Below are 21497 nucleotides of genomic sequence, written 5' to 3' on the forward strand. Positions count from 1 at the left end.
TAAAGCTTGTTTCTATGAAAGTGCAGCTGTACCTCGATATAATGAACATGGATATTACGAACTATTGGTTATATGGAACGCTTCCTGCATATTTTAACAAACATTTACTTCATATATCGGATGCGGTTGGCCACAAGACGGATAGTATATCGAACTCCCCAGTGCCAAGCAGTGCCCGCTCAGATGGCAGGCTTTGATGCACTGCGGAAATGACTGGTAGTGGTGCGGCAAGCATTTGCACCAAGGGTCGTGCTTTAAGCTCACACTAGGGTGCCTCGAAGCTCGTGCCCGTGGTGCTGGCCTATCGAGGAGCCCTATCTTGCACTCGTCAAGCAGCGGTGTGGACTGTTGTAACTTTGCAGCAACCATTCTATGCTCTCATCGATTTTCACGGGAGTGGTGTAAATGGTGATCACTTTCGCTCTGGCATACCATTTTCCAAGCGACATGGCTGTTATATAGGGAAGACACCCGACCTGGCACGTGGTCTTCCGCCTTTGCGTGCTGGCAGTGCTGCGCAGGAAACCAACCTAACTGGCACCCAGTTTTTTGCGGCCTCCAGAATCACCGCGAGTGCCTTTGAAACAGTGCTGAAGCTTCAAGAAATGTGTCGGTGTTTCTCTAGTAAGGATTGTTTGAGTTGCCATCTCTTCGCTCACTAAACTGCGCTGCTCTTGCATGCGCTGTAGACGAAATTTTATATTTCAAATTTCAGATATATCAAACTATATTATGAATTTTTACCTGTTCGCTGTAACAAGGTTCGACTTGGTGCTTTTATCGTGAGAATGCAGTAAACTGTTGGTACACACTGACTTCAATTTCTCCTCAGTGTCCCTTCAACCACCTAGAGAACTTAGACGAACCAGGCTCGACATAAGCTGACTGCCATTTCTAGCTCATGACGAGTCCACCTTGGCATGTGTTTTCTGGCACTCTGTGTCCAGTAAGGCGAGTGGGCTTGTTCAAAGCATCTTTTTGGTCTGCCGACAGATGACAGCGTGGGTACTATATGAACATTTAGTACCATTTTCAGAAAAAAGAAAAGTTTGTTGGGGGTTAAGGCACTGCAGGCTAGTGAAGAACTTGCAAAGTACCATTGCTCATTCATGGGCGCACTCCAGCGACAGGCACGGCAGCCTGATTTTGGCACATTCAGCATATTCATAGCACTCTTAACTTCTCTGCCCAAAGAAATGTGGTGAGTGGTGAGATCTGCCTGATGTACTGCACAACTTTCCGATTCTTGTCGAGGTGCATTGCGGCGCGGTTTTCAACTTGCGAGTAGTGTGATGCCAGTTGTGTGTCTCTTGTTACTCTGACAAGTTTTTTCGCGCTGAGTTTTTCCCCCTTCATGGACGCAGCAGCATGGATGTTTTGTATGAAGCAGGTGGGGACTCGCAGTTCCTGGAAATAGGTATTACTGTGCATTCAGAAGAATAGAGGTTAGCGTGCAGATCACTTTTTCTGCTTGCTGTACCAAGCTGACATATGGGCCACCACTGCTGTCTTGCAGGTCCCAGTTTGCACAAGTGCTGGCCAAGTGCAGCACTCCACCCGTGCAGCCAGTGAGGCCGGCCTCTTCCTCGGGCACCTCTGTGTCCAACGACAGTGCAGATGACAGTGCAGAAGAGGAGCAGAACATTGTTAAATCGCTGGCTCCAACAAAGCATGTGCCGAGTCACATGCCCTGGGAGCAAGAGGTCTGCTCTTGGGACAAGGTCCAAGTCTTCTTGGATGGCCTCTGTGACAGTCAGGCCCCTCCAAAGAAAAACAGAAGTTCAAACACCCTTGTCATACGGCATGGTCCGTCCAGGTCACGAGTGAAGGACTATCGTGAGCCACTTGAGTCTTCTGCGCCAGAGAATGTCAGCCTCAAAGTTCTGTTTGAGAACAACCCTGAGTTGAGGCAAGAAGGCCAGACGTGTTCAGTTCTCGAGGTGTTGGAGCCGTCGAGCAGTGATGCTGAAGATGATCTGCATCAAGATAGCTGTGGCAGTTCCTCAGGGTCATTTCGATCGAACGAAAATGCAGTGCTCCATGTGGCTCGGCGACAGCCGAGACAAGTGAAAGGAGACTGCCACCGGCGAAGTCCAAACTCAGGTGCACCAAAGGAGGGTGGTAGGGCCAGAGCCATTTTTCTGACCAATATTGCAGAGCTGCCCGACTGTTCCAGCAGCTACAAGCTGAGTGTGAAGTTTCAACAATCTCAGGAGTGTCCGCACGCAAGCTTGCCTGAAGTTGCGTCCAAAGAGGAGGTCACCGAAACCGGGGCAAGTGACAACAAATCCAAAAGCACCGAAAAACAGGCTAGCCTTGCTGAACCTGACCTGATTCGGGGAACCAGTGCTGCGGAAAGGTCCCCACCCGAGGTGTCACCAGCAAGTGCCATTTCCTCAGAAGTTCCTGCTCGAGAGAGTACCATCCAAGATATTGAAGAAGTGAAGGAACAGCACGACAGCGCCGAAGCTGCTTCTGCTGAAAGTGCATCTTCCACAATTGACGCATCCTCACCTGGTGCGTCCAGTGCCAAAAAGCGCAGCGGTTTCCTGCTGAAGTTTTCCTTGAAGAGCCGCTTTCAGTCCAAGCAGAAGCAGCAACAGCGCAAGTGTGAAGAAATAAGTCCAGAAGAGTTTCGGGAGACATACACAACACGCAGCACTGGTTCAGATGCCCCAGCAGTTCCGAGCAGAGACAGCATAGTACCCAGCCCCATCAAAGGAAGCGAACTGTTTCCGGGTGCACCACTTCCACCACCCATTCCCACCTTGCCGCGGAGGGGCCCACCACCGGTGCCCCCGTGTGAAGAGGTGTCTCCACGCCCCCCTATGCCTTTGGCTGAGGAGCAGGAAGATAAGTGTGCACCGTCGGAAGATGGGCTGCTCTACCTCCGCAATGGTTCCCCCGAGCCGAGCATACTGCAGCCAGACTCCGTGCTATCCAAGACAACTGGAGGTCAGTGGGTTTTGTGCACCGAAGCACTCAAGTTTTCTCTTTCAGGCTGAAAAAAAAAAAAATGATGACTTCAGTATATTAGAGAAAGGCCTTTTAAGCAAATTTGTTATAGTAAAATCTTCAATCACTGACAAAATCAAAGCATTGATTAGTTGACAGGCTCCTCGTTCCGATACCCCTACAGACTCAGCACACTTATGGGTTCATCGTTTCTCATTCAGAATCAGAATTGTGTCAGACCATGCACTAAATCAATTTCAGAACACAGAGGATGTTGCAAGACGTACTACTAATAACTGTGCAATGATCTGCAGTGGAGCAACTAATGGTAGCTGGCAGAATACAAGATGGCTCGTCTGTTGTCTCATGAGCATCACCAGCATCCAGTTTTATTTTTTATGTTTCCCTTAAGGTTGCAGCACTCCAACAAAGAAAGTGCATGACACAGGGAAACATTGGTACATCAAACTTGGGCATATTGTATTTCCTAAATTGAGATGAATTTGAAATGTCCCTGCAAGTTGGCCTAATTACACTAACTCTTTTACATTTAATTACTTGCCTGCAGTGAACATCCAGGCTCTACTTTCAACCTTCACTTAAGTGGGTTGATCCAATGGGGGTTGCAGAGGAATCACTTGCTCAGTGCGCTGATTTGTTGTTCAAAAGTTATCAATTGATAGCTTTCTTGATATTTACCCATCACTGATATCTACATCATATTTTTTGAAACATCATGCAGGTATTGCATTATCTGCCAGAGATTAGTAATGATCAAAGGTCAAAAAGCGTTGATGTGTTTACCACTCTATCATTCTGCATTAAAATAACAGTGTTATTTGATGTTCGTTGTTGTCCATATAGAATTGTTAGTTTACTCTAGTTGGGACCCATAAACAATTTTCTTGCATCCGTGCAGTCATATTTTTGTGCTTGACATAGTGTAGTATTTTGTGGTAAATAGGTAAGCTTTCAGACTTTTGAAAACTTCAAAAATATGGCCATCATTGCAGGAACAGTGGTATGTCATGCTTTGTCTGCTAGAGATTGGTGATGACAAGCACACTGTTCTCTTTGTAGGGATTTGTCTCTAACGTTGCTCGCCTCTACTTCACTGTCTATCACAGGAACACTGTCGCGTCCTGCATCGTCTGCATCACAGACAGAGGATGGTCGACGGGGCTCTGTTACACTCAGCAGGACAAGTGCTTTTTCCCTGGCCAAGCCACTGTCACCCACTGAGTTGCTGCTGCACACACCAGACTCCTCAGTCGGCGGTCGACAGTCACCTGCTCCCAGCGAGGTCTCCAAAACAGAGAGTGCCCTATCGCCCCCGAGCGAGGCATCCAAGGCCGAGAGCGCACGGCAGCCACCTTTGAGCAAGATCGAGGAGGCAGCCCAGGAGGCACTGAAGCGTGTTGCCGTTCCACAGCTGGAGACGACCAAGGGCCCCCAAGACGCAGCACCTACTCAGGAATCCCAGCCGCCACTTGTGACTAGCAGCAGCAGCAGCAGTGGGAGTAGCAGCAATGGCAAGGTAATTTGATGCAGCCTTAAAGGCGAAAGCCTTTGATGGCTCATACTCGCGTCCGTCCGTTACATTACTTGCGGTGACCGTGTCCGTCCGTTACATCGCCACCTAGGTCACGTGATCACAATTCGACCTGTAAACTTGGGACCTAGGCTCGTGCCGGAAGTCTTAACTCGGGAACTAAAAAGGTTAGGAGCCGCCGCGGTGGCTGAGTGGTTATGGCGCTCGGCTGCCGGCCCGAAAGACGCGGGTTCGATCCCGGCCGCGGCGGTCAAATTTAGATGGAGGCCAAAATCTAGAGGCCCTGTGTACTGTGCGATGTCAGTGCACGTTAAAGAACCCCAGGTGGTCTAAATTTCCGGAGCCCTTCATTACGGCGTCCCTCATAGCCCGAGTCGCTTTGGGACGTTAAACCCCCATAAACCGAACCTAAAAAAGTTAGGAGAAAAACCGCTGAAGAATGGTTGCTTCAGATAGAGGAGGACCGCACCTAACCTGCAACCCGGCGAGGGAGCCAGTGTCCACTTACCATCACAGTCTTTCGGTAGGATGGAATGCCAACCGGGAGTGCATCACATGTGGCACTGCACAGAATTCCAACCCACCTGCTACCTCCCACGCTTATGCCGAGCTATCTTAATCACTGCGACACAGCTCTGGTGCTCGTGCAGGGTTTAGTTAAGATTTATATACAGTAATGATATTGAATGATAATGAATTCTAGTGCGGCAAATTCAAGTTCAAATCAGTGCAACGAGTCGCAGACGGCTTTCACTTTCCCGCAGTTAAGAGATATCTAAGTGCCTTCAGCGAATTTTTGTTTCTACAGGAAAAGGATTGAAAGGCACAGTGATTGTCTTGCTTCTGGAGGACACGTGAATCGCACCATGGAAGAATAAATGAAGGAGGGGGTGAAAAGGGGGAGAGAGAAAGGGCTGCTGTAATGGAGGGCTGGAAATGACTTCTGAACACCTGTGCCTCTATGGCCACTTGAGCTGCTATGAATGATTTCATATACATGCAAACAGAAATGCACTGTGGCCAAGTGGACCAACAGCAGTTACATTGACATGTTGCGTACTTTTGCTTTTCCTAGAGCGGTGTGTTTAGCTTCTTTGTTTGCTTCCTTGCTTGCTTGTTTGTTTCATTACCAATTCCTAACATGGCATCAGTGGCTAAGGCGCTTGCCTACTGAGCAGGAGTACCTGGGTTTGAACCAGGCTGCAGCAGCCGCGTTTGGATGGAGGCGAAACGCAAAAGGCACCCATATGCTGTGCGATGTCAGTGCATCCCCAGGTGGTCGGAATAATATATTCGCGAGACCTCCACTACACCACCTCTTTCTTACTTTATTCCTTCCGTTACTGTGTGGTTCAGGAAGATATGTGAGACAGTTACTGTGTCATTTCCTTTCCTCAGAACCAATTTTCATTTTTTTTTCGTTAGCCTTGCATGGCAGTTTCTTATGCTGGCCTATTTGCTTCTCAGGCAGGTTAGTTTCTGGAGGTTTATGAGATTTTCAGATTGGTTAAGGTATAGATTTTCAGAAACAGCTATACATACTAAATGATAAAAAGTCCGGCTTATAAACTTCTGGAAGAAAATCACAGAAGGGGAAGAATGTAAACACTTGTCATTTACATCCTTGCAAGCTCACGTTTTCCTCTTACAAGCTGTAATGTGTGAAAGTATACGCTTGTGTTCACAACAGTTAGATGAGCAATAAATGAAAGACCTTTGCAGTGTGTGTCATTTCAGCAACAATAACCTAATACAGGTCTGCACTCAAATGGATGGAAGGTTAATTATGTAACAGTGAAAAAAACTGCCACTAGCCTTTCAAAAGGAATTCAAGGCACAATTCCATAGCACCACGCATTGCATTGGTGAAACAGTGCATGCATTGTTGTTCATGCTGCTGTTGGTTTACGTTTTCCAGGCCAAGAAGCTGAGCCTGGCTGCAAGGAAGAATAAAAAGAGCTCCAAACCTTGGTGGGTTCTCTTGCATTCTAATCTGTGAGAGGTGTTTGTGTACATATTACTTCAGCTCCTTTTGTTCAAGTGGGCTGGCATTCAGTTAATTGAAAGCTGGAATGACTTGTCGATGCGTCAAATGTTTGATTCTATTCAACTTTAAATATCTTCAGGATTTTCCACCTAACAGACTCTGCCTCGTATCACTCGTGAATTTCATCAGTCAATTCAGAGAAAAATTGTTTTTCACTGTACAGGCAGGCCACAGCACGTTTCTCTTCATTTGATGCTAGATTGCGTGCTTCAGTGACGAATGAAACCTGCGAGAAAAATGGCTCTCTGGTACCACATTGATCACATGAACATGCACTGTTATTTGCAGATCAAACTGAGAAACGTTTGTTACTCTGCATGATGCGAGATCACAGCAACAGCTGTTACACTGTTCCCGCTTGCATCAAGCCGTTACGCCTCGTTCTCTCACGATGCTGCATTGTAGCTGCGAACCCTCACCCTCCACACTGCACCTCTTGCCATTCCCTCTGGCTGCCCTGTGCTGTGGCGCTCCACCTCCACTGTGTCGCACCTGCTAGTTTCTATTTCTTATCACAAGCCATTGTGTCCGCCATGCTTTGCACTCTACACCCCACCCCCCACCGCATTGAACCCCTCACCCTCATGAGGGGAAGGAGTGTTCATATGACCACTGCCCCTTTTGCTGTGCTGACATCTTTGATAACGGTGGTATCATTTCATTAACAGCCATCGCTTTATTATGGTTGCTCGATTAAAACAGTTACATTTGACATAAAGTCTTCTGCATTGTTGCTTGATTTAAACAGGATATCACGTGATTGGCCACAGAGCCAAAGGGGACAATGCTGATGTCCATGCCCACTTTCACTGCAGGTACGAAGTGTCTGACGAAGAAGACATGCTTTCACCGGACAAGTACCAGACTGTCAGGGCTCGGAGCAGCTCAGAGGACGAGGCGGACCTGGCCATAGTGGCATGACGCAGTGTACTGCCATGCATCCAAGTTCCTTTCTTATGTGGTGTCCTAATAACCTGCTTAGTGCGACCAGTGCTCTGTAAAGAGAACGTGCAAGCAAACAACAGTATGCAGATGCTTGACAACTGAGAGACTCAGAAGTGATGCACTCAACAGGCAGGAGTGAAAGGTGGCGAGGCAGCCATTTCTCCAAAAGGAAGCTGTGTTCATGTTAACTACATCATAGTGCCTCAACACTCTTGTTGTCCTGGGCCTTTTTTTTTTTTTTACTGCAAATCTTTAGCCTACTTTCGTTGTCACGGGTTTCTCTCGGAAACTGGGGCTGTCTGATTGCATTACATTTTAATGGAGTGTTGTGCACGGCCAGCATAAAGTATAGATAGCCTGGGTCGTGTTTGCCTAATAAATGACTGAAGTTTGCTTTTTGACTGTGGGCACTCAGGTAGCACGTGAAGTATGCTGGGGTGCTGGAAATTGCATGGCACATTCATTGGTGACAAAATGTATTTTACAATTGCTTCACCAGGCATGAAAAAGAATTCAGTACCTTGAATAGAAGTAACACTACACTGAGCAATAGCTTTAGTACTGTGGAGACATAACCTATAAGAATTGACATATTCTTCTCTGTTTTGCACTCGGCTGCACATGTAGATATTAATAGTTGTACAACTGCTATCTTACAAGATGCTACATTTGAGGACCTCACCGTAGCCTCGGTCACATAGCAGCAGTATTGAATTATAATGGTTTATCAGCTAGCATTATAAAGCTGCGTCACCAGTTTTTTAACCTGTGTTAACCTCCGATACTTCCCTGCTGCCTGGGCTTAGCTAACACTTCACAGAGCGTATCTGGGCATGTTGTAAGGTTCCTTCGCTGTAATGAATGCATATAGAGATCAGCCCTGTGCTGTCTCACCCTCAGAAAGGAAAAGAAAAAAAATATCTCGTGTTCTCTCAAGCCTTTACCTTGAGAGCAGGTCCCTCTTGCGGTGTATTTCTTCGACTGATCACGTCATTCAGAAGAGGTCATTTTTGCCAAAGCGAGATATCGCCTCGAAATTCAAGAGGTGTATAGCCGAGGCAGACGTGTTTCAAAACTCAGGGCTGTTTTAACAAATATTTTTTTATACATGTCGTTGTTTGTTGAGTTGTGTATTGGGTGTGATGGCCTTGTAAAGCTTTTTACACTAGAGGGTGTGGCCACACCTCACATATATATTTAAAGTTGGAGCCTCATATGCGTGCCTGCTGTTTATTTCCTTTCCTTCTATATGTTTGAGATCTTAGATGAAAGACTGAGTGCTGGACTATGTGATATGTGCTCCAATTTCATTCTTACCTCTTATTCCTGTCACCAAAAAATTTTCGAAGGACCAGCGTCTTAACCACGAAATTCCTACACTGACCATATTCTAATAAGCTGACTCTGCATCTTGAAAGACGGGTATCACTGCATGAAATGAGATGAAACTAGTATAGCAGCTGTTTTTAACTTTGACTGTGACGGCACATGCTTGTGTTAGGTGCACCTATTCTCAAGAACATACTCTGTTGTGCCAAGTTTTGTACATATATTACACATTGTTGTCATTGTATCATAATCCTTCACAAGATGTACCATACAGTAATACTACTCATCTTATAGGCTTTCTTTTTTTTCTGAAAACATCTTTTACGAAACTAATAGCCTGGGGAGCGTGTAATGCTCCCAATCCAACAATCTTCATCCTTCACTGCAAAACCCCATTGGGATACTCATTGTATACGACGAGTGTTAATTTATCTGCTGCTAATACTATTTGTACAGAGTCGATAGTCTCCTTGTATTGAGAATGAAAAAAAAAATAACTGTCTTCTTTTTAACTGTTACGTTGGCTGAAATAAAACATCAACTAATGATATGTCGTCCTCCTGTGTATGTATGCACTTTCACACTGAAATTCTGTTGAGGAGACATTCAGGGTCCTAAACACCACTCATTGCTTTTGATACTGGTCTCTTCACCAACATCTCCCACCAGTTTTGGTACTGATACAGGCAGTACGACTCAGCAGTTGTCCTTACATTTTATTGTACTTCCATCACTTGTTTCAAAGATGCTATTTAGCAGCTTGCCGAGCCAAACAACCAAACGAAATATAAGTTTTTTTTTTTTACATCAAGAGCTTATAATTACGCACTGCTGAAGTATTTCAATCACAAAGCACAAGAATAAGATAAAACAAAACAACCCGTGGCTTATCTTCAGCATCACAAAAAAGTAGTTTTTCAATGGAGCTATATTTAAAACAGTGTTCGGTGTGCATGAAAAGGCTTGTCCTTCTATTCCGAGAAAATAGCATGGGCAATCTAAAATGCCAGTGGTGCGGGAATGATGATCCGAGGCCATAACAACAACAAGTGATATTTAGACTTTACAGAATGCTTATGGACTGTCCGGAACAACAGAGCTTGCAAGCAGCGGTAACACGCCGTACAACCACAGCCCCAAAGTGCATTTTTTACAGTAAACACTTGTAAAGTAGTTACTAAGCCATCACCTCACAGAAAGCAATCAGAGCTGCTGCAGCCTACTCTACTGGCGGCTTCTAGTCATTCTATTCTTCAATTATTCCGCCTATTCAAGCACAGTTCTTCCTGTAAGAAGCATGGTTGCACAAATACGGCGCTTAATTTTGTTATCCTTATGGTACATTCAGAGGCAAGCCAACACTCTAACAGCTGTCAAGCTTCAGACTGCACGGCAGCACACTAAAGGCTTGCAAGCTAGCAGAGTATGGTGCACATTACATTACATGCAAGAATGCAGTTAGCAAAGAGTGCCTTAGGATCAAGGGACAGTGCTCCTCAGTAAAACGGGCGTCTGATGCACAAGAAAGAACCAGATTTGTCACTTCTTACCTGGCAAAACAGCTCCGATAAGTCGCTATGAATGAGCAACTTTTCAAATCTCAAGATGCTGCATTCCAGCCAGACTAGAACAGAGCTTTCCTTTGCCTAAGGAAAAGTGAGAAGTCTGGTTTATGAGCAGAGCCATAAAATCCAGTGAAGCAAACGGGGTAAGCATGCCAGCTTGTACACTTCCGATGTGGAACTGCCCGCATTGGGGCCAATGCAAATAAAAGCTTTTGCAGCCAACGCCACAAGAGCCAGCCTTGAGAAACTCTGCCTTCGTTATGACAGGATCTTTCTGGTAACAATGGACAAAGCACTGGCTGTTCACACTCCTCAGTCCTTTTGCTGTTTCATGTGCTAAGCATTGACGCTGTGTACCTGCGTGCAAGCAGTGAGATGGCTCCAGTGGCCACAGAAAATGGCACCATGAGCAGATCAGCAGACAGCCATGGCCGAAACAACTCTGGTCAGTTGCCCGGCATGTCACTTCTCACTGCCTTGCTGATGTCTCCTAGCCTTCCTGCCCAAAGTCATCCATAAACTTCTTCAACTTGCCAAGGTCGGCATCATTGACTGTTGGCTTGGCAGTAGACAGGGACAAAAGCATGTCGCTCATGGTGACTGTTGGTTCAAGGAGCTTTTCTCCTGGTACGTCCATCCATGACATTTCTATGGCACCAGGGCTGCCTGGAGAACAGGGTGTCAGGAGATCATCAACAATGACATTGGGGTCACTGCGGGACGGTCCCCGCACCTTCCTGAAGTGTGTGGCTGTCTGCACCTTGCGCACGGGCTGCATTAGGGCATCGCGCACGAGCACTGAGATGTCGGCTCCGCTGAAGCCATCACTGCGTTTGGCCAGCTGCTTGAAGTCATCTTCCGTCAAGGTGTGCGGTGTGTTGCCAATGTGGAGCTGCACACAGCAAGAACAATGAAGACATATAAGGTTAGCAAATGCAACTAAACAGGCAGTGCACATAGCCAGCATCGTCCCAATTCTTTCCTGCCATATTTCCTTACACACAGAAGTTTGGCCTCACTATGCACCACTCGTACACAGTTCACTATAATCGAAACAGACGTTTTAATGGAGTCTTACACGAGTCTACCATCGGAACCTACCAGAAACAAACTGCTTGGGTCCCGTGAACAGCAATCTGTGTCCATTACTAGGACAAACATAATTCAACCCGATATCCCAACGTCACTATTTGCTTCCTGTTATCCACCAAGGTAAAGGTAAGTGTTGTCAACTACAGCACCCTTGAAGACGCAAGTGGGGACACACAACTGCCCGCTCAAAGTCGATCTGCAAATGCTGTCCATTTACCTTGAACATGTGCAACCTTGCGGGCTCTTCGGGGAGCGGAATGTAGATGCGCTTTTCGAAGCGCCTCCGTATGGCCGAATCCAAGACCCAGGGGATGTTGGTTGCCCCCAGCACGAGGATGCCGTCGTTGTCATTACCGACGCCCTGCATCTGAACAAGGAACTCGGTCTTGATGCGTCGCGTGGCGTCATTCTCGTTGTCCGACCGGGTGCTACAGAGGGAGTCTATCTCGTCAATGAAGATTATGCTCGGCTTCTGATCGCGTGCCATTTCAAAGAGGTTACGCACCAGCTTTTCGCTCTCGCCCAGCCACTTCGAGACGAGGTGAGACGACGACACTGAGAAAAACGTCGAGTTGTTCGCTTCAGTGGCCACCGCCTTGGCCAGATAAGACTTTCCCGTACCGGGAGGCCCGAAGAGCAGGATGCCCTTCCACGGTTTACGCTTGCCCGTGAAGAGGTGGGGGAATTTGATGGGCAGTATGACAGCCTCCTTGAGGGCCTCCTTGGCTGCGTGCAGTCCAGCTACATCGGTCCATTTGATGTTCGGCTTTTCCATGACGATGGCACCCTCCAACTGGTTCATGAGTTTCTTCTTCTCCGGGTTTTCGTCATCGCTGTCCGAGCTGTTGTCGCCCTCCTTTTTGTCGCTGTTCTCGCCCTGTTTCACGGGCTTCCTTTCTTTAGTCTTGGTACGGAGATACTCTTTAAGTTTCTCAGCCCTGTCCAAGTACTGGACACACTTGGATCTGATACTTTCTTTCGCCCGATCAGTCTGTGCTTCGTACCTGATAGCGTGAAGAAAGTACTCCACCGCATGCTCGTAGAGGCGCAGGGCTTCGGCGTAGTTCTTGTTCTTGTCCTCCTCGGTGGCCTTTGTCACCAAGTCAATGGCTTTCTGAAGAGCTGTGTTGTTACTCATCCTGCCTTACGTCAACATAAGCCTAAGTCAAACGATGCCGAGAATGCTGTTACACCACCATTTCGATGGCCTGCATCAACCCCAAATGCTACAACAAAGAAAAACTGCCCGGAAGTTTTGGCACCACCCTGTTTCCGATCGCAAACTTTTCACCTCCACAAGCAAGGTGCTAAAAACACTAGCTTCACTATTATATTTAGAAAAAAAGAAATAAGGTCAGCACACTAGATCTTGTCAGCACTACTCTTAAAACTGTAAATTTATGAAATGGGGTTGTCAAAGAACTCCTAAGGTGGCGCTAGTTGGGCTTTCGGCGTTGTGGGCGCGGCTCGCACCTGTTGCAAAGGGGGCGTCGTCGCGTCGTAAGCAACGCCAGTTAAAACTCTTATGGTCGCTGTGTATCTGGGTGTGCGCTTCCATTTGACTGAATTTATTAGCCATGCCGTACTTTCACGGGTTATGGTTACTTTATGCCGTTATATCGTTCACTGTGACGCATCTGTGACGGGCAGTTCGTCACACGTACGACATACGCGCGCCGAGCAAGAATTGGCGATTTGAAAATTGTATTGTGGAAAAAAAGCATGCAGAGAACTACGAATGCGACCAGTAATTTTTTTCATGTTAGCAATGGAAACACGTCGATCCGCAATCGTTTCATTCTTTAAAATAAGGTAGTAATTAGTCATTGACATCCACCCAAACGCATCCATACGTACAGCTAGCTATACGAAGGGCTGCCAATGAGTAATTACTAGCTTATTTCAAATCTACTCCACCTTGGGGGATTCCTCTCAACATATTTGTCCATTCATTCTTTAGATTTACATGCGATGTCCGTTTGACTTTGATTCATATGCCAGGTCATCGAAAATAAACTCGGCATTATTACAGAAGCACGTTCTTGTGTATATGGCCACGTGCACGTTCTTATAGCATATAATTGTTGCATCCTTCGTCTTGGGGAGCGTGCGCGTCTGCCAGCCCTTGAAAAAACATTCATGCAGCAAGTTGCATGTAAAGTTTTACTTATGTTCACAGTCAATTATATCTTTGTTGCAGAAATGCTTGCAGAGTTTCATTTCATTTGTTCCCTCAAGGTTGCAAGGCATTACAAAGTGGAGGGGCAGAAATTACAGTACAATAAGAATGTACAAAAAATGCAGTAAAAAAAAGTCCAGAAATATGATAAAAACAAAATATGACACATGAGTAAACCAGTGTGATAAACGAAGCATATGGTGCCGTATTAATTAGGACAATATTAATGTGACAGTGTTAAGGAGCCCGGCCGTATCACAGAAAAGCCAGCGACGGCGTTCTTGCCCATGAGCGAAAAATCCACAAAAAATCCCGAAATGCAGCCTAGGTGGCACTACGTGGCCTTGCGGCGTCATAACAACCTGCCCACCGGATAGTGAGTAAACTGCCCACTGTGGCAGGTGGCAGTTAAATTAATGATTGGTCCAGAGAGGTTGCGTGGGAAGAACAACCTGGGTCCCACAATTAGCCCCACTGGTGGCAGCACCTGGCATTGCAGACCAGTGGCGCATCACTTAACCGCTGCACCACTGTGCCAGGAGTGGTATGAGGACTAACAGGGATCTATGAATGTAAATATGACCAAGTCCGCATATATGGACGCTAACCCACTAAAGCTATCATGTCATACCTTTAAGGTGAAGCGTCCCCTCCAAGTTTTGTTATAGAGCATTTTCTGATCACAAAATTCTTTAATATTCTGTTACAAAACAGGTGGTGATCTCAGATATCAGCTGTAAGGCCAGGAAGGTGGTTGCAGTCCTGCGAGGTCCTTGGCATGAATTGATGGAAACAAGCTTTTGTGCGTCATGAAAGTACTCCAGGTCTACTATAAATAGCTTTACGGTGCTGATCTGTATGAGATGAAACGTATGGTATGAAGGAAAAGTTAGTTCAATGCGTAAAGTGGGGCATTGAAAATAGATACTGTGAAATAAGGAAAGTCGAAAGAGTTCACAGCAAGCAGCAAAAGGTGGTAAAACTGCAACAAATTTTTCATGGGCGTTATACTAGATGTAGTTGCAATTATGTAGAATGAAACAAACAGTATTGTTTTGAATGAGTTCAAGTGACTTGATGAGAGTGTCAGAGGTAGGATCCCATACTGCAGCATATCCAAGTTTATTATGAACAAGTATTTTGTATGTGAGCAGATTTTGATAGTCTCAATTGATAAAAGAGATAGTCTTGATAGCAATTTTCATAGCTGAGTTGATAGTCTTCTTGTACCAAGGCAAAAATTATTACTTCTTTTTTGCTGATAGTTGCACAATAAGGCAAAATTAAAATAAAAACCAATCGCATACCTTCTATTTCTGCTGGCACGTGCAAAACCTCTAGCGTAACAATTATCTATTTTACCTGATATTTGGAATGTTAATAGGCTTGCTTCATAGTAAGTGCCCTAAACTTTGGACGACTACGAAGTTTCTGTTGAAGTTGTGTAGCTTTCCTACAGTCGTATGGCTGCGCTTGGTTGGCTCTCAGTGAGTAATTGTTCCTTTATTACAAATTTGCTCCACCTTGGGGGATTCCACTAAATAATTGGCCAAGACTATTCCCACTTCGTGTTATTCGCTCTCGCCCTGCCATATGCTTGCCGTTCCGGTTAACTCATTTGGTACAAGCGATTGCTCCGAGACATCAACTGTCAGTGATGCCCTAGCCAAACAAGACTTGTTAAACAGAATCTTAATGAATAACATTTAGCATTTATTGATTTATATAATGGAATAAAATCCTAGAACTTTAATATCTTGTACTTATTTGATCTACAAATAAGCTTATAACACTCAGCTATAGTGGAGCAAATCATTCCTCGGCTTACGTTCAGCACTGAGAAATCACTGTTATTTGAAGCTTCGCAATGGCAGTTATGAATTGCTTCTAGCAAGGTATAATGATGATTTGAGGCCACTACGTAGAACACTCTTAGAGATTGAAGAATGCTTTAAGACTGCCTTAAACTTTTCTTGCGAGCAAAAAATTTGTGCCACACAATTGTGAATGTGAAACTTTCGGGGTCTCAGAAGCTTGCATTTCACGTCCCAGCTGTACCATAACTGGTCATTACTCTTCCAATCTGAAATTTACATGTCTGATTTGTGAGCAAACCTTTAGAGGTTAGAAAATGTCACTGCGTGTGAACGCTTTTCCAGCTGCATTTGCTGGTACCTGCCTCGAGACACCCAGCACTTGAAATGTCAATATTTTCCTAAAAGTAGCAGAAAAAACACGCTCAGCACTGAAGCATTGTCAAATGCAGGTGGTCACACAACTTCAGCAATCAAAAGCCATGATCAGGTGGCCACAATTGCAAGTGATACACTTCTCATGACATGACCAAGGTAGCCTTTGGTATTAGCCCCCTGCTCAGTATTTCCTCACGTTTCCACAACTTATATTATCAGCATTTGGCTTGGTGATAAGTGCGCAGGTCATGGTGGCTGTCAGCACAAACAGCCTCTTCCTTCAATATTCTGTTGCATTATTTCAATGATCTCAGGACCCCCCCCCCTAGTGCTGAGAGAAGAGGCAGCCAGAATATTATCAATAATGACGATTTACAGTAATTGTTACTGCACAATGGTTCTTGTGCCGCTTAAAGTGGGTTGCTACTTGTACTTTGTGCATGTGCTGCATGACAGCGATATGTTCAAGCAAGTACACAATCGGTTTAACTGAATATCCAGAGTGGGCTGCATCATGAGGTTGGATGGAAGCCTTTATAGGGGCTGCAGTCACGCACTAGCCAGCTTTGCATCCATTATTATTGGCAACTTTCAGCTGCTAAAGATAAGTTGAGGCAACCTGTAAGCCTCAGTTAATTAGTTTGTTTCTCGATCTTCAACCCCTGCTTATGCCCTAGCCTTGCACCACACCTTTTCTTATTTTTAAGTTGTCTTCCTTAGTCACTAGAAGAGAAGATGACACTGTTTGAAATGACTTTTTTCAAGGCTCTACCGAAACCATTGGAGTCTTTCACCAACTGCTATACCGTTTTGGTTAAAATGTGAAATTTCTAACCTGGAACTGCATGCAGAAAGCTTGTAAAGGCAGTACTATTCACGGCAGTGATGAATACTATGAGCGCTAGTACATGAAGTAGTGACCACCTAATCGATATTTTCGCAGTGCACCAAAACATGGGCTGACAGAAAGGAGGAGACAAACACAGTGCTGTGTTTGTCAGTCGGTTTTAGTACCCTGCAAGAACTACAATAGTGCAGAACCAACTACACCCCTGCAAAGCACAATGCTCACCTGTTGCATCCCAAGTCATTTCTAGACACAACAGCCAGAGTTGAAACGTCTTTTTCTTGATCATGAGAAGTGCTTTGAATCTTGCACGGTGCCTTACAAGTGATGTTATCCTGAAATTTGCAACAGGAGCACAGAAATTAAAGATATAGCGTTTAGTCTTAGCTGCATTTCTAACTTGAATTCCTTCCACTGCTCTTGCGCTTGGTTTGCAGCTCTGGAAGAAACAGCCTACCTGCAGCAGCCGCAAGCAGTTGCTGCTGCTTTATGGTGCACTCTCGCCACTGCCTTGGGCGGTGGTGGTGTGGGCGAGTGCAGATGCTCGCACCACATGGCAACCAACCAATCTGACACCGCACAACGAAAAGAATAGAGCAACAACAGTAGCCGTTAAGAAATAAAGCGGTCCTTTACTTTCTGCTGTTTCTATCAACATGCGTGCTACAGTACTGGGTGACTTGGTTGAAGAATTCATGGTGAAGTATAGCACCTGCTGAACATGTTATATCATGTAATGAAGGTGGTTTCACTTCACTTCCAAGTTAATTATCTTTGAAAGTCCATCAGAACCATAAAAGTCATAAGCAAACAATGTTTGTTTATTGAGACGACGTCAAGCACTGAGACACTGCACAGGGGAGGCAATGAGGCAAACAATATTAGCGACAACAAATATGTTGGCACTAAAATATCAGCATATGTAAGTGCGGAAATAAATAAGTACAAAATAAAATACCCTCCCATGATCACATAAAATGTTAAAATTTGAAAATAAATGCAAATGGAAACTGGAAGGCCAGGAAAATCCAGAGGTATGTGCACGTACAGTTATATATGCATATATAGTTTTACATATAAAGTTATATATGTTATTACAGTTAGTTATACATGCATCATCAGTTGGCTGGTGTGTACTGGATGAACAAAAGAAATCCATTTGACAAAAAGCAAGTCCAACTTCATATTAATAATGACCAATATGAGGCATAAATAAGCAATTAAGAAATTGCTAAACATTTCTCTTCCACAAGGAAAACAACTTCCTGCACAGATGTAAACTGATAAGAATGTGCTATATTTCATTACTGCTATGCTTGGTGCATGGTCATAATGACAAAAATAGAGGCAGGTCAGTGGCTGTTTCAGGCTAACTCGGGGATCATCAGAAGAGAAGCATAGTTGCTACACCAAAAGGAGGCAGCATATTCCAACTTGCAGCTTGTAATGTTTTATGGAAAAGCAATTTCAGTGAAGCACAAGCTCTGCTTATATGTCATTCACTAAACATAGCTAATGCGGGCTAGTCTAAAATATGCACACAAATTTCTATGCTATGTTCAGAATGTGATTACATTTAGCTATCAAAAACAACATAGAGGCTCAAATTAAGTTGGATATTTAGTTCATATCTGTTAGTGTTTACTGCTTTAACCTGCTCAATAAAGGTAAAATGTATAAATACAACTCTTCTGGTGGGATTACAGTGCTCACGATGTTTAACCAATCACCTCCTGATGCCAGAACAACAAAATATCCATGGCCCGCTGCATGGAAGAGCTGCTTATAGTTCCTCAATCAGCAGATCAAAAGACTATGTTTGTAACTGTAATCTAGAAAGAAGTCAAGGCATCATATACAAAGTGATTACAGTCTGTCTATCAGAGCAGTACAGATGGCTTGCACTGATGTCAAAGCGGATCCCATGTTAGGCAATCAACAGTACACTGAATGCCTGTGCATGTCTAATTCACCTATCGCCACCTGCACTATATGGTGAAGTTTGGAGGAAGCTATGTGCAGTGCTGCATCACGGAGATTGTGAGAGGGGCACCTCGCCTGGTCAAAACATGGACATGTTTTCAGAAGCACATCTACGCGGCTGACTCCAAAGATGCTGTTCACTTCCACTTGCACAACACAACATCATTGCTGTTATCTGCTTAGGCGGTAGTGAGAGAGCTGTCCTGGACATGACGCCCTGCTTCCGACTGTGTGTCACTTCAAAGAACTCCCTCTTTTTTTTTACTAACTCGAGACAATGTGATTATGATGATCGACATAGCAAAAGATGTTAAGTTCACCTAAAGTGACTGCTTTGGAGGGGCGAGAGTGACCTGTAACTGGAAGAGGATGCAGTTTGAAAAACAAGGCCAGCTACGCACAAGCTATTCTCGCCGAGCACTCGCTGGATGCAGCTTAACAACTCCTAGCACACGCCGATTACAACACTGCAACTGGAGTACAGGCGTATTAAAAATAAATTCGATATCAACGCGCGCACACTACCATGGACAGGCTCGTTTACAATACCGCGTATACATGACCACGCATATCATAACACGTCAGGCTGAAAAACTGAAGCCCAAAAACAGCAGACGTTCAACAACAGAGTAGGAACCACCTTTTTTTCTTCGGGAACTCATCGTCGCTGTCAGACAGCAAGTAATCTTCGTGTTGATCGCAGTTGTTGTTGTTGTTGTTCCCCTCACAGCTTCCGTCACGGTTCAAGCACTTCGTCTCTTTGCTTTGCTGCTGGAGGTACCTTCTGATCTCTTTAGCCCTCGCTGAATACATCGCATACTTGGTTCTAAGAAGTTTTCTTACTTTATCTGTCCGTGCTTCGCGTCTAGCAGAACGAAAATGCTCCAGGGCAAGCTCGTAGAGGCGGAGGGCTTCGACGTAGTTCCTTTTCTTGTCCTCTTCGACGGCTTTCGTCACCACTTCAAAAGCTTGTAGAGCTGGGGACTCAAAAAATTGTTCAGCGCATTTGGTCATATACATATCAAAAACAGACTCCATCGTGATGAACTTCCAGCACGGTGTATGATGCCGACAGTGCTGCTACACCAACGCTACCAACGCTACAGTATTCCAGCCACTGTACGAACGCTTCGACTGAAACAACAAGGAAAATTTCCGGACGTTCCGGACGTTGCCACTACCCTCCTCGCCGCCTTGTCCTCGCTGTACTTGCTGCGCAGTCGGAGAACCAGGGAAGCCCCGCGTTTATCCGGTTGCAACTGCTGTTGCAAGATACGCGAGTCTGCTGGGTCTGTAGCATTAAAGTGACCTAGATGTAATAAAGTTGATATCTCCACACACGGTGAAAACACGCAAGGCTTCAAGCACAAACTTTCAAGCCAAAAATCAGAACCGCACTTTTTTTTATTCTCTAGAAATCCACTCGATGTCGCCACTGTGCCAGCCCCCTACAAAGGATGTAGCCTCAAGTATTTATCTGTCTATCTGTGTTTTGGACTCGCGAATGGGCAAAACGGTGTGACACCATCAAAGGCGGCAAAATACGGAATGTTAACTAGTAATAGTACAAATACCTTTCTGATCTGGAGCCACGACCTGGATCAGCAAAGACTCATCATCCGTCAGGAGGAGAATCTCTCTGCGGTGTCGGATGCTGAAAGCCGGCTGGGAGGCATCCCCATGATGACGGGAATAAAGTTCATTCATTCATTAATTCATTAAAGTGCTTAGCACCGACTTCAAACGAATAGAACAAAATTTGAATAGAATTGCAATGATTTCGCATTAATCGCGCACGTAAGTACCTTAACAGCCCGCGGTAATTTTAGTACGATAGGCCATTCCCTGCATTTAGCTGTTGTATGTTTGCATGGTTTTAAAACCGCTTTGTGGCAGGCTGCACACTTGCTCATATCGGTTTGTGGGCAACATTTTAGGTATATGCTTACTGTTGCAACGCTAAACGCGCACAATGCGAAATCTGGAAAAACGCTAAGGCGCCCGTGTGCTGTGCGATGTCAGTGCACGTTTAAGATCCCCAGGTGGTCGAAATTATTCCGGAGCCCTCCACTACGGCACCTATTCTTCCTTTCTTCTTTCACTCCCTCCTTTATCCCTTCCCTTACGGCGCGGTTCAGGTGTCCAAAGATATATGAGACAGATACTGCGCCATTTCCTTTCCCCAAAAAAACCAATTATTAATATGGGGTTCGTCAATGCTGCAGACGATGTGGATTTATAATTAATTCTGCTCAGATCAGGAAAGAACATCTTCTAAACTCGCTATTAAAAAAAGCAAGACTGTCATATGCCATCTCTGCGTCAAAATCTAGCACGAATAAGCGAGCATGAAACAAACTGCGGACCTGGGAGATCGCACAGCTAGACCACACCATTACAGTGCGCATCCTATCAGATTCTCTCGACATTAGTAAGACAAGACAACATGCCACCAAAATTTGCGTGAGAACATGGGAAACGAAAGCTGAATGCCAGACTTGTGCTGCACTCCCTCACACAGGACCAGAAGGAAAACTAAACATTTTGACAGATTTGCCTGTCTGGTTGGGTTTGAAGACATAATAAACTGCACATCTCCAACAAAAATTTTAAACTTAACCCAACGTTTCGAACCCGACTCGGTTCCTTCATCAGAGGTGACTGAGGGCAGTAGCTAGCGTCTTTTAAGGATGGAGGGAAGGGGGGGGGGGGGGTGAAAAGAACGACAGCTGTGTCGATCGCGAAAGGCGCGGGGGAGGGGGGTTTAGGCTGTTAGTCACGCTGGCGCACTGCAGGGAGGTGCTGAATGGC

The 21497-nt window shown here is 45.3% G+C and overlaps 2 protein-coding genes and 1 long non-coding RNA gene across 5 annotated transcripts in view; 1 reads left to right on the forward strand and 2 right to left on the reverse strand.

Annotated features, from left to right (window-relative positions):
* LOC144093704 (uncharacterized) overlaps positions 1-9377 on the forward strand; it is a 94307-nt gene extending 84930 nt beyond the window's left edge. For both annotated transcript variants that reach the window (XM_077627308.1, XM_077627310.1), the window contains 4 exons: positions 1517-2955; positions 4083-4492; positions 6426-6478; positions 7370-9377. In XM_077627308.1, the coding sequence (XP_077483434.1) occupies positions 1517-2955; positions 4083-4492; positions 6426-6478; positions 7370-7475 (2008 nt within the window). In that variant the 3' untranslated portion in view covers positions 7476-9377. The remainder of the gene's footprint in view (positions 1-1516; positions 2956-4082; positions 4493-6425; positions 6479-7369) is intronic.
* Positions 7414-17401, reverse strand: LOC144093706 (uncharacterized). 2 transcript variants are annotated; one of them, XR_013306312.1, is made up of 3 exons: positions 17161-17401; positions 16929-17038; positions 7414-7549 (listed from the first exon to the last, which is right to left on the reverse strand). It is a non-coding gene; the product is annotated as an uncharacterized LOC144093706 (long non-coding RNA). The 2 variants fall into 2 exon arrangements; XR_013306311.1 differs by lacking the exon at positions 7414-7549 and adding an exon at positions 14363-14518 and having other exon boundaries at positions 17161-17400.
* On the reverse strand, positions 9528-12892 carry Vps4 (vacuolar protein sorting 4). Its single transcript, XM_077627311.1, has 2 exons — positions 11703-12892; positions 9528-11285 (listed from the first exon to the last, which is right to left on the reverse strand). The coding sequence occupies exons 1-2, from the start codon at positions 12621-12623 to the stop codon at positions 10884-10886; spliced, it is 1323 nt and encodes a 440-aa protein (XP_077483437.1). The 5' UTR covers positions 12624-12892; the 3' UTR covers positions 9528-10883.
* Positions 17402-21497: the final 4096 nt, after the last annotated feature.

This window comes from Amblyomma americanum, chromosome 6 (assembly GCF_052857255.1).
Source record: "Amblyomma americanum isolate KBUSLIRL-KWMA chromosome 6, ASM5285725v1, whole genome shotgun sequence".
Lineage (NCBI taxonomy): Eukaryota > Metazoa > Arthropoda > Arachnida > Ixodida > Ixodidae > Amblyomma > Amblyomma americanum.

Coding starts and splice junctions, on each gene's coding strand:
- Vps4 (XM_077627311.1), bottom strand. CDS start 12,623: ATGAGTAACAACACAGCTCTTCAGAAAGCCATTGACTTGGTGACAAAG. Junction 11,286..11,702: donor CAAGGTTGCACATGTTCAAG/GTAAATGGACAG, acceptor TGCTGTGTGCAG/CTCCACATTGGCAACACACC.